General features: G+C 50.8%; 1 protein-coding gene across 2 annotated transcripts in view; it reads right to left on the bottom strand.

The window, feature by feature from the left end:
- Positions 1-7,026: 7,026 nt before the first annotated feature.
- Positions 7,027-12,012, bottom strand: part of NDRG1 (N-myc downstream regulated 1) — a 40,817-nt gene continuing 35,831 nt past the window's right edge. The window contains exons 15-16 of one of the 2 annotated variants that reach the window (XM_040979251.1): positions 10,717-10,768; positions 7,027-8,875 (exon numbers count right to left, since the gene is read on the bottom strand). In XM_040979251.1, the coding sequence (XP_040835185.1) occupies positions 8,634-8,875; positions 10,717-10,768 (294 nt within the window). In that variant the 3' untranslated portion in view covers positions 7,027-8,633. Of the gene's footprint in view, positions 8,876-9,298; positions 10,769-12,012 lie in introns of those variants that run through there. The other variant, XM_040979250.1, reaches the window with a different exon arrangement.

The raw sequence follows: 12,012 nt of genomic DNA, 5'->3' as shown, positions 1-12,012 counted from the left end.
AATGGATGCTCAGAAAGGCAAGGAGACAGGACCAAAGTCACCCAGCTGCTGAGTGAGGCAGGTAGGCTTCAAACCCAAGATGGAGTAACTTGAGGGCTCATCTTTTTGTTCCTTCTTGTCAGGTTTCCAAAATGTCCAGTTAGAAAAGCTTACAGACCAGCAATTTCTTACTCTCACTTTTTGCTCTTACTGCTGGCTTTCTAGCTCACTTTCCCAAAAAAGACAGGCTGTGTTCCTGGCCTCAGGTACCTATGTATACCCAAAAGGGAGGGAACAGATATACCCAGCTCTTAGAGATCTCCACCCATCTTCAGCATCAGAATCAGCTTGCTTCGTGCATTCAGAAACGACTGTCCATCCAACACTGTGTATTGAATATCAATGTGCTGTTATCCATGAGGACTTAGGGGCACCAGGCAGAGTCCTAACCAGGAAAAAGAACTGGGACTCTGCCTTCCTAGTGCAACCTCCGGCAAGCCTAGCCTAGCACAAGCCATTTGGTGGTACTCAATATGAACCCGTTGAATAGATGTTGTATATATTCCTACTTTGAATCATCTTCCCTCAGAGTTGCATGAACATCTGATTTTTCTCAGCCCGAAGCTTATCTTAAAGACCAAATGAAAAGAAATAATTGATATGTTAGAGAAATGCATCATTGCTAACACGTAAGAGTTCTCACGGTAGGAGGATTTACCAGACGAGTCGTCTCATCTGCATGAATGACGCTGTGTTTTCTTCTTGTTTCAATAGTTAACATCTGTAAAGCAGCTGGAAATGAGCTGCTTCCATCTGAAAGTTAACAGAGAACCCAGCTCTGAATGAATTAGCATCCTTAAAGTGGAGTCTGGGCAGAGCTCCCGAGTTGGTTCCAGGCCTGGTTGGAGGAATTGGGGTTCATCCTGTAAGCAGGCAGGGTGTGGGGTGAGGAATGTTCCAATTCCTGTTGGCTCTAAGAAATGGGCCTGTCTCGAATCCACAGGTAGAGGTCAGGAGGAGGCACTGGACCCACTGCAATGAAGCTCTTTCAGGCAAGTCAGAATTGTCCTGCCAGAGTGTGGCCTGCTAAGAAGAGCAACCACATTGAAAAGCACTCCATTTACTGAGTGCTTCCTTGGTGCCAAGCACTATGCTAAGCTTTACATTGTTGTATTATCAGAGCCATTTGTGCATGCTTCCCTTCTCCATTCATATCTGGAGAAACTTGACCCTCAAGGAGCCTGCAACACCACTCGATACAAGGCTGGAGCCTAACCTTACCTGAACCTCCTCTGCCTCACTTTTGGTGGCCTTGAGGCACAGCCTGACTGACCCCAAAGGAGAACGCATTGGCAGGGGCTATAAAGAGGCCAAGTGTTCTTCATGGCCCCACTGTTCCTCCTAACTCTGTGATCTGACACAAAAGTAAGAAAAGTTACATTAATAATTGGAATGAGTTTTTCTGGTTTGCCATGGTGAGGAAGGCGAAAGCTCTGAATTCATCAAGCCACTGGCTCTTGCTCAAGCTTACCTAACCTCATTACGGGCATCTGTCGGGTCAATGCTTAGCATTGAGTGCTGGCCCTACAGTAGCCACTTTGCTCAGGATCTTACTGAACCCTCTGGACAACACCCCAGGCCTGGCATTGTTCTTGTGACCCTGTTTTAGAGAGGAGAGCTGTGTTTGAGAGGTTAAGTCATTTGTGCAAGGTCACTCCAGCCAGCAAGGGGCAGAGCAACATTGTAAACCCAGGATTCTCTGACACCTTGAGCCATCTCTCCTGACTTAAGCCTAGCTCTCCTGCCTCATGGCAGAGAGGTACAACCTTCCCAACAGGTGCTTCACCGACAATCCCTAGCATTCCAGCTACAGGTGACTCAGACAGTAAGTGAAGAAAGCCAATCCATCTGTAATTCCGATGATACTGTGCTGTGCATCCGAAGGGCTTGTGGGCCCAGCAGTGTAACTCCTACCATGCTGTGGATGATGTCATGACTTTTTAAATACTTATGTTGATGAAAAAAAATAACCACAGTGATAACCCTGCCTAGCAGTGAGCCATAATGGTCAGCTCACTGTGTATTTCCGTACCTCTCTGCGTGTGTTATGTATATGTAATCTATTTTTAAGCTGTGATGTAATGTTAAATATTTCTACTGCCATTTTTGTAAGTGACCAAAATACGAAATGTCTTAGAATGTTCCAACTTGGGTCAAACAGCACCCGGGCCATCTGCCAGGTTTCATAGCATTCCCTGTTTTTCTCATGATCTATGTCACACATAATATGTTTGTTCAATGTGAAGGATTTTTGTAGCTCGCATCCTCTGTTTCAAACTTCTCTATTTCAAGCAATAAATCATCAGCAAAACAGCTTTCCGGATGTGGCAGATTTTCTCATCTTCAGTTAGCAGGAGGTGCTGGGGGACCATTGAACATATTCAATAAATGCCCACATGGTGGAAGCTGCAGCTAGCTGTGTTACCCAAGGAAATAACAATAGATTAAAAGCTCAGAGACAGGGCTTGGAAACAGAAATCCTAGAATTCGGAGATCAGAGCTGCCAGTGCCTTGAGGCTGAACGACACAGAACGCAAACACGCAGTGGAATGTGGAGCACTGACTCACTTCCTCATTCATTTCTTCAAGGTCGTTCTAACCCCAAGTGGATCCCTGGAGGTCAGGGACTGACTATGACTGCATGACAAAGTGTCCAGCACCTGTCTACTGCAGCTGCCTGAGGGACCTTGGGTGGCACAGGCAGGGGTAAGGGAGGCTGCCTGACACGGCCGAGTGGACTTAAACACATAGGTTGAACAGCCCTAATCTGAAATGTCCCAAAGTCTAAAAGGGATGCTCAAGACGTTTCAGCTTTGCGGGTATCCAGAGTTTAGATTTCCAAATGACACAGGGGCAACCGACAAGTGCAGGCAAATATCCCCAAATCCTAAGAATCTAGACCCAGAAGCACTTGTATTCCAGGTACTCTGGCTAAAGACTGCTCAACTGTGCTCTTTCTTTCCTGTGAAATGCAGAAAGCAACAGAACTGGCCTCGTGGTGTGATCTGTGCCACCTGCAGGAGGCTTCAATAGAGCTAGGCTGCTGTCAACACTCGGTGACACACCTGGGACTCAGTCCCCGTTCCCTAACGCCCGAGAGGCCACCAAGGTTCTACGAAGAATCCCTATCAGTGAGCTTGTATATTTATTCGACCTTTATCTAAAAGTAAACTTAAGTTTACTAAATTATCTAAATTTAAAATGACGCTAATATCCAGTTGAATGCTCTTTAATCTCAGACCGAGTCCTTGATTTTTTGATTTTTCTGATACCATATTTCATACTGTAGTTTGATTTAAACCCCAGCTTTCTAAGGATAGTGACATACACTCCCTAAGCCAGCCCAGGAGGTAGTCGCTGCTCAGCTGCGTGAGCAGATGTACAGGTGGCTAGAAACGATGAATATACAACGAGAGTCATGCTGCACATCATTGCCCACGGACACACAGCCACACCAGTGATTTCCAGGAAGACCTGTATGTTGAAGCACGTTTGTTTCAAAATGAGAAGTTAGAGAGTGGAGCCGTGTGGGTGTCCTGGATGAAAATGAATGTGTGTGTAGACTTTGGGGGGAACTCCTGAAGCTCTAAGACACTGCAACTTTAGGAACACAGAATTTGGAAGGAACAGTCAGAGTGTTTCATTATGAAGCATTTTCTTGTGTGACACATCCAGCAGAGGAGCTGGCATGGCATAATGGCATGGCATAGATGGCAACGCTGGCATCTCCTACAGGGACCAGTTGAAGTACCACCCTCTCCACCTCTGACCCAGCTTCCTTCTAATGCGTCTGGGAAAGCACCAGAGGACAACTCAGGTGCTTGGGCTCTAGCATCCACATGGTGTGCAAGACCCAGAAAAAGCTCCTGGCCCTTGGCTTCAGACTGGACATTGTGGCCCAGCCCTGGACACTGTGGCCATTTGGGGAGTGAATCATCAGACGGAAGACGCCCCGTATCCCTTTTCCCACCACCATCCCCTCTCGCCTGCTGTAGCTCTGCCTTTCAAAAAAGTAAATCTTAACAAAAAACAACAAAAAAAGGCTGAGCCTGAACTCGTTCCCAATGCAAGTCTGAGCAAAAGTGACCTGCAAAAAGATGAGAAGGTTGGCACAAAGCCCCTGTCAGGGCTCACACTGTAAGAGTCTCTCCAAAGGGCCACTCAAAAACTCTGCTGATGCAGGTTGAAGCATCACTGGGGATGCCTGCACTGGCATCAACTCCAGCTTCCTGCTCAAGTACGCCCTGAGGCAGCAGTGACAGCCTAAGCAGTGGGGTCCCTGCCATCCACAGGCGATCCCTGGGTTAAGAGCTGAGCTTCTAGCTTCAGCCTGGCCCAGCCCTGACTGTGTGGGCATTTGTGGAGTGAACCAGTGGGTGGGAGATTCTTTCTTCCTCTCTGCCTCTCTCTCTCCAAAGCTCTGCTTTCCAAATGAAATGAAAATAAGGATTTTTAAAAGATTCAATGATCTCATTTTGTATACAATACTAACCTGTAGAAGGGTCCCCAAGTCACTTAAAAAACCCAAGATCGACCCCTCGCCACATGGATCAGGTGTCCCGTTGGTCTCATTGAGGGACCATTCCACTGACTTGCACTGCAAGATATTGTCTGGGCACGGGCAGTCAGAAAGATGGTAGGTGGAAGCCTTGTTGGTCCCTACAGATCTCACCTGTGGGGCTGACCTCTGTGTAATTGGCCTCCCAGATGCAGATGAGACCGAAAGTTAGGGGATCTGAAAGTAAAAGCAGCAGCCCAGAGAACAGAAATAGACACCTAGCTGGCACAACAGCCTCCAAGCTCACCATCTCCAAATAGCATCTGATACGTCATAACTCCTGGAAGCCCCCTTCCACCAACAGCAACGGTCCAGTGGTGTCCATGCCCACGTCACCCCCCACCCCATACAAACACCACCTTCGGATAATTCCACTGCACGTACAGTGGCTCCTTTATTAGTTCCTAGTATGCTGTGGGTTCTGAAAGCTTCTCTGGTCAATTTGAGGCACTACCCACAGTTCAATGGGGTCCAAGGTGCCTTCCTTCCCTTTGGCAAGTCCCTGCCTAGGACTCTTCCTCCAGCCTCACGTCCTGCTGTGGCCACCTGCACATATGTATGGCAGGCTCCTCGTAAAGCTGATGGCATCCAGCCTCTGTGCCCAGTGCCACACTGCCTCCTATGCTGGGAGTGCCTCTGCACCCTGCTGGGCTGGTCCAAGGGCCTCTCACAATCCTGAGCTTATTTCCTGAACAGCAGGCCCTCAGCTCATGGCCCATTACTGGTTGTACCCTCACATGCACCTTGGAGATGTCTACGGTGTGTTACAAGGCTGGGAAACTCTTCCTACAAGTACGTAAGTCCAGTATAATCAATAACATGCTAGTGTCCAAAGAGGGCTGTTCTCCAGGAACAAGGCAACTATTGAGAAATTATGACAGGTCAAAGGCAGCTGAGAAGACACAGCTCCTCAGTGTCACAAGGCATCTTGGATGGGAAATGGTGACACACCAAGAATATCAAGGAGAAGCAGCAAGATCCCAGGAAAGCCCTTGCTTCAGTAACAGTCATGTTCCCACATCAGCCCCTCCTCATGACAAATGGACCAGTTATGAAAGATGTCAGACACAGGGGAAGCTGAGTTCTGGTTAGAAGGGTTCCCTCGACACCCACTATCTGTAACTACTGGGTGGATTTCAAGCCAATCCTAAACAGAAAGCTAAATGTAATTCTAGGACATGTGCACAACTTCAGGGTTTTTACTTGAATAGTTGAGATACAGAGACAGGCAGATCTGTTCACAGCTGACCCCCTACATGGCCATCAACAGCCAGACTTTGGTCAGGCCAGCCAAGAAGCCCAGAGTCAACGCAGGTCTCCTACGTGGATAGCAGGGGCACAAGTCCTTGAACCATTCATCTGCTGTCCTTCCTAGATGCCATCAGCAGGATGCTGGGACAGAAGCAGAGCTGGGATGCAACATCTTGTCCACGGCACCAAACAGCTGCCCATGGTGTTCTCGGACATGCAGAAGTTGAACACTGTCATGGTTGTCATTCATCATGAGCAAAGACATGATCTTGCTGCACACTTTTCTCTAATAAAATATATATGAAACTAACAGCTTTATCCTTTTACCACTGTCTGTCCAGACTCATGGGGAGTTCAAATATGACTCATCTGAACTGAGACACACTGTTGAGTATGAAACACATGGTGGATTTCTCATTTAGTTATTTGAGAGGCAGAGATAGAGACAAGGTACCATCTACTGACTCACTCCCCAAATGCCCAGAATGGCTCAGACTAGGCAAGGGCTGAGGCTGGGAGCCAGGAAAGCAACCAGCTCTGCAACGGGGGTGCCAGGCACCCAGCCACTGGAGCCATCACCCGTTGCCTCCCAGGGTCTGCATTAGTGCGGAGCTCGAGTCGGGAGCCAGAGCTGCACAGCAAACGCAGGCACCTGCAGAGGAAAGGGTGTCTTCACCAGCATCTTAACCATTGTAGGCACAATGCCACTTCCGCTCACTACTTTTCATGGGTATGGGGCAGGATTCCGTGACATCCAGAAGGTTACAGGTTTGGGAGCATTTCTGAGTTTTCAATTCTGAGATTAGGGATGCTCAACGGGCACATCCTGATCCAGAGATACTTAAGGTCCACACATTTTAGGAAAGGGACATTCAACCTGTGGTATATTGGATAATAACAGTGGATTATACACAATAGCTTATGAAAGTCAATTACAACTGTCTACTCCCAAATGAGGTCTCTAGAAATGGGCCGGTCACATATGTGGCTGCCACTATGCTTTCCCGGAACACAGCTGCTCCATTGCACAGAGTATCACTGGTGGGGCTGGTGCCAGGAGGCCGGGTAGCCTCCTCAAGGGGAGAGAAGCATCCCTCCACCTCAGCACTACACACACACACACACACACACACACTCTCTCTCTCTCTTAAGTAGAAGAGGAAGAAGACACGGGCCACTGCAAAGTTACAAATTTATTGGTCTGGAAATAAATACAAATATCTCATTAAGAAACTCCTCTGGAAAGCCTGAACACAGCAGTCTCGGGTCCACACCCAGCCATCCTTGACACGACCCCTGGATCTTTCTGCACAAGGCTAAGGGACCCCTCCCCCTGCCCTCCCCGCCAGGGGGTAAGTGGTAAATACGCTCAATCATGGCCTCTCTGGCCAGATGGGAGTTGGACCACTTCCTTCTACCAATCCTAGGGTCCTGAAAATCACCAGGCCCACCCACACAGCTGACTCAATGTTCGATTTGGTCTGATGAAACTTCCTAGAAGAAAATCCATAGTTAGCCAAAATGAAAATCAATAGGGCAGTAGTACGGGAAACCTGACAGCTATGCCAACCTTGCCAGAAGGCCAGGGGTGCTGTGTGCCCCACTCGGCAGAGGAACGTTAGGGGCCCAGCAAGAGGGGAAGGCAGGAGAGTCCCAGGGCTCAGAGTCCTTGCATTTCCTTGGTCAGCACTTCCCACTGGGAGGCAGACATTCTATACAAAGTCCCAATGGCAGTGGGACCTGCTTAGCCATGTACAGCAGTTGAGTACAGATTCGACCCCAGAGCCCGAACATCGGAGACTGGATTGAATTCAATCACAGGGTTCCTGAAAAACAGGCCAGGACCCACTGAAGTCACCACAACACAGGATTCTGTCACCACCACTAGGAACCCACCCCAACCAGTACCCACCCCCAAAATTCCCACCCCCAATCCCAGCCCCTTCCCAGTGGTCCCGCTGGCTTACAATGCTGGGCTCCATGTCAGGGAGTGTCACAAACCCAATTCATGATTTCCCCTCCCAGGAAGGAAAGAGAGAACCCCGTCCTGGTGGGCTCGGGAGGCCGGGGCTGTGGCCGAGGCAAGTACCAGAACTAAAGCCTTAAAAAGCCCCAGTGCCAGACAGTGACCCAAACTGTGCCTCTGTAAGACATGGCTTTACTGCCCTACTTAGGCATGAGCCCCACAGCAAACAGGCTGGCTGCCTCAGCACCCGACAGTTTAGAGGGGCGCCGACCTTGAACCTCAGCTTCTTCAAGTTAACTGCGTAGACCTGCTTCTCCAACAGGTTCAGCCTGGGATCAGCTCCACCTGTGTTTTTGCCTTCCTGCTTTGTCTGTGAAACAAAAGCACCTGCCCTCCCCCTTCCCAAGTCAGAACAGGGTTTGCTGCCCAGAAATGGGCAGGGAGGGGCTGACTGCGGTGGGGCTGGGGTGGGCCTGGGTGCAGATGAAGCAGAAAGGCTCCTGACAGACTCCCTTGGAACTCAGCCCAGGCATGGACCCCAAAGTGCCTGCTGCCCTGTGGTTTTTGTTCTGGGACTTCTGGCAATGCTGAGGCTAGGTGAGGCAGTAGTACTGGGCACTGGCCACTCGCACTGGCAACAGGACACTGTGATGGTTCCCCCGCTGCCCCTCCCTGGACAGACCCCATCTGTCAGCCAGAGCTCGTGCTTACAAAATAAGCTTCGGGTTAATACGGAGTTATGTGGGTGGCAGGTGGATGGGTGGAGGGGTGCAGGGAGGGGCTGCCTCCAAGCTCAGAGTCCTGGGTCACACAGGCCGCCTAGCAGGAGACTTCCATGGACTTGGGCCCGGTACTGTTCCCTGTGGTGCCCGAGTTGGGGGTGATGTCGAGATGGGCTCCCTCGCTGGTGTGGGAGCGGCTGCGGGAGCCCTCGCTGGTGTGGGAGCGGCTGCGGGAGCCCTCACTGGTATGGGAGCGGCTGCGGGAGCCCTCCAGGGAGGTGACACTGGAGCCGGAAGCTGTGCGGGACCGCATGAGGCGGGTCATGCTGGCGGAGGGCACTGCGGAGACACAAAAGAAGGCTGACTCCTCTGGATCAGGCAGGGGACCTGGAGCACCTGACCAGCAGCCATGGTGCACATCCTGGCTGAGCACGCTCCCCGTCCTGCCTTTACCCTGGGGCAGTGCAGCTGTGGGTTCCCTGTGTCTGCCAACAGGCTGGGGGAGGGATCTACATGGGAAGGAACCCAGGTGTGGGTCTGACCCCTCATTGTGCCACATGGTTCCCAGCTGTGTGACTGCAGACTTCTTCTGCATAGGGCCACTGTAGATTAGGCTATCCCGAGTCTAGTAATAGACAGGCTAATGCCCTCCAGCTTGTGGGAATGGTCAGGGTTGCCCTAGCACAAAAATAGCCCCTGCCACGGAAGCGTGATGGCAGCAGCCTCTTGCTGAGCAATGGCCAAAAGAGTCCCTGGCATGCAGAGGTCCTATGCCCAGGTTGGCTCTCTCCCCCACAGCTGCTCACACCCCAGGCTTATCCCGGCTGGACCAACTCCCTTCTTAGAAAGAAGCCAGGGTGGACCTCATGTCATCTTTTCCCTGCACCTGTTTCTTAAACCCAAAGCTGGGAAGCTTTGTCGGCCTCTCCAGGCAATAGCCATAGGCAAAGCTGCCAGGACAGTGGGAACTAGCCACCAGGCCACCATCATGAGCAGAAGCTCAGTGACTGTTCCTGCTCTCTGATTGGCATCTCTTCCGGCGATTCTCCCTCAGGTCTACAGATTTCTCTGGCTTCCTGGAAAAGCTCATTTGTGAGGGGAAGGAGGGCCTCACTTTGCCTTCCCTTCTCCCCTTCAGAAAACACTCTCAGAGCAGAAACCCAGGCCCACAGCAGATTCAAGGAGCCAGAATCTCCACCCTAAAAGGCCAACCAGGGATGCTGGCCACGTCTCTCCAGGTACCTCCCTTACCTGCACACATCCCACATGGCCAGCAGCTGCGTGGGCAAGAAGCCCCTGCAGACACAGTGCCCCATAAGAGGGACTGGAAGTTCACTGCATTCCTGGCTGAGCATGGCACACCCACCACACTGGCAAGCAGCAGGCCAGGAGACTCGGGAACACAGGTTTCCAGGCCAATCAGGACCGACCGTCTGCCTTCAGTATCATCTGTCCCGGTCACTGCGCACCACTTCCCCCACATAGCCCGTGTGCGTCTAAGTCATAAAACTACAGCCAGGACGCAAGGAAAGGCAAGTTCCCTGATGGTGCACCTGCTCAACCTTCAGTCCCCATGGCTGTGGCCTAGCAGACACGCTCTGTTGTGACCCCGTGCAGCTTCTCCACCCACCTAACAAGCTTTTCAGTTGGCAGAGAATTGTCCCAGAGCCCCACTCTGCTCCACACTAGCTTGGCAAGTTCTCAGCTCTGTCATGTGTAGAATGGAGGGGGGGAATCGCTTGCAACCATTGTGATGGTTCCAAGGAAACAAAGGGAGGACTTGTTCCTCTTTCTCCATTACCACCACCCCATTCAGCAGCACCACCACTGGTGGTCTCTTAAGCAAGCAAGGAATTGACATGAAAAGGATTTCTATCTTCTCACTGCCTCTCACCTTCTCATTGCTTAAGAGCACAGTCCTCACCTACACCTCAAAGAATCCCTGGTGTGGGAAAACTTCCAGCCCAAAGAAGGGGAAAGACAAACACAATGGTGACAGCTGAACCCCAGGAGGGACAGGCATGGCCCTCGCATTGCCATGTGCCCTCCACACGCCTGTTCTTTGCAGAGAACCAGAGCTGGCGGCAGAACATCCACTGTTACAGGCTCAGGACACGGCATTTTCCACCCCCGTATCTGCCCCCACTGGAAAAATCCCTGCTGGAAAGCCCCATACTCACTGTATCCCATGCCCTGCACGAAGTACTTGAAGGCCTCGGCTAGCTTGGCTGGCTGCAAGAGAAGACAAGAGTCAGGGACTAGGGTGAGGAAAGAGCCCAAGGCCAGACAGAGCCCCCTCCAGGGAGAGCACGACCTGAGACACAGGCCATCATGTGTTGAGGGGACAAAGCAGAGATGACCAGGGAGACTGATGGGCAGAATGTGGGCTCTGGAATTCACTCTGCCTGGAAGGAATAGTTCGTGTGCAATGAACTGCTGGGAGGAACAAGCAGCACAACCCATCAAGAGCCAGTTGTCCTTGCAGGAGACACAGGGGTAGGTCCCCTGCCTAGGGCAGGTGTCTCTGGTGAGACCACTTTAGATGAGGCATTACATCCACCTGGGCATTCGGGGACAATGGTGCCGATATCACACACCTCTCATATGTTTTCCTTCCTTTTGACCACCTGCTCCCAAGGCTGGTACCATCTGATGAACATGGTACAGCTCAACAGACTTGGAATAGCAAATAACCCACCCCAGGCTCTACAGCTAGCAGGTAAGAAAATGGAGGGTCCTGAGGGTACCCCTAGGCCTCTCCAAACTCAGAAGCCAGTCTCTCAAGTCCTCAATAGGAGCATGGCTGACCGGCAGGAGGCAAGATAGATGGATAGATGGGTGGGCAAAAATGAAGCTGAATGGATAGAAGGGTGGATAGAAGGTATTAACTATAGAAGGATGGATGGATGCATGGATGGATTGTTAGGGCATAAAGAGAGGGAAGGAAAGAGGGTGGAGGGATGGATGCAAGAATAGACAGATTGATGAATGGAGGAGAGAAAAAGGCAGAGAAGCAGGGGAAAGGACAAATGGGTAGGTGAAAAAACCACAGCTCTCCTGGCAGACCAAGAGAAAGGATCAGTAGGCAAAAATGATGACAGGGAAGAAAGATAAAAGGAAGGAAGGATAGGTGGTTGACACACCAATTAATCAATTAATTGGGCTACTTCCACTCAAATTATGTGACTTTAATCAGAACCAAGAAGTGAACCCTGAAGTATCAGAGTCACATGGACAACCTCTAATTGACCCCACCTCCCAGTTCCAGTGCACTGGGTCTTTCTCTTCTGCAACAGTGAGAATTCAGACAGAAGCCAATGGCATTGGAAGGAGTGGCTATGTACAAACTGCCCCCTCTCCCCGAGGCTGGCACCACAAGAGAAGAGGCCAGAGCAGCAGGTGCAGCTGCAGAGAGCATCTGTGTGTTCAAGAAGTCCGGACTATAGGCCAGGGAATGAGAATGTTGGGATTCTCTG

Source organism: Ochotona curzoniae, unplaced genomic scaffold (assembly GCF_017591425.1).
Source record: "Ochotona curzoniae isolate NIBS_2020 unplaced genomic scaffold, NIBS_Ocur_1.0 contig_3190, whole genome shotgun sequence".
Classification (NCBI taxonomy): domain Eukaryota; kingdom Metazoa; phylum Chordata; class Mammalia; order Lagomorpha; family Ochotonidae; genus Ochotona; species Ochotona curzoniae.
The sequence above is the reverse complement of the archived record's forward strand: the minus strand, read 5'-3'. Positions and strand labels throughout refer to the sequence as shown.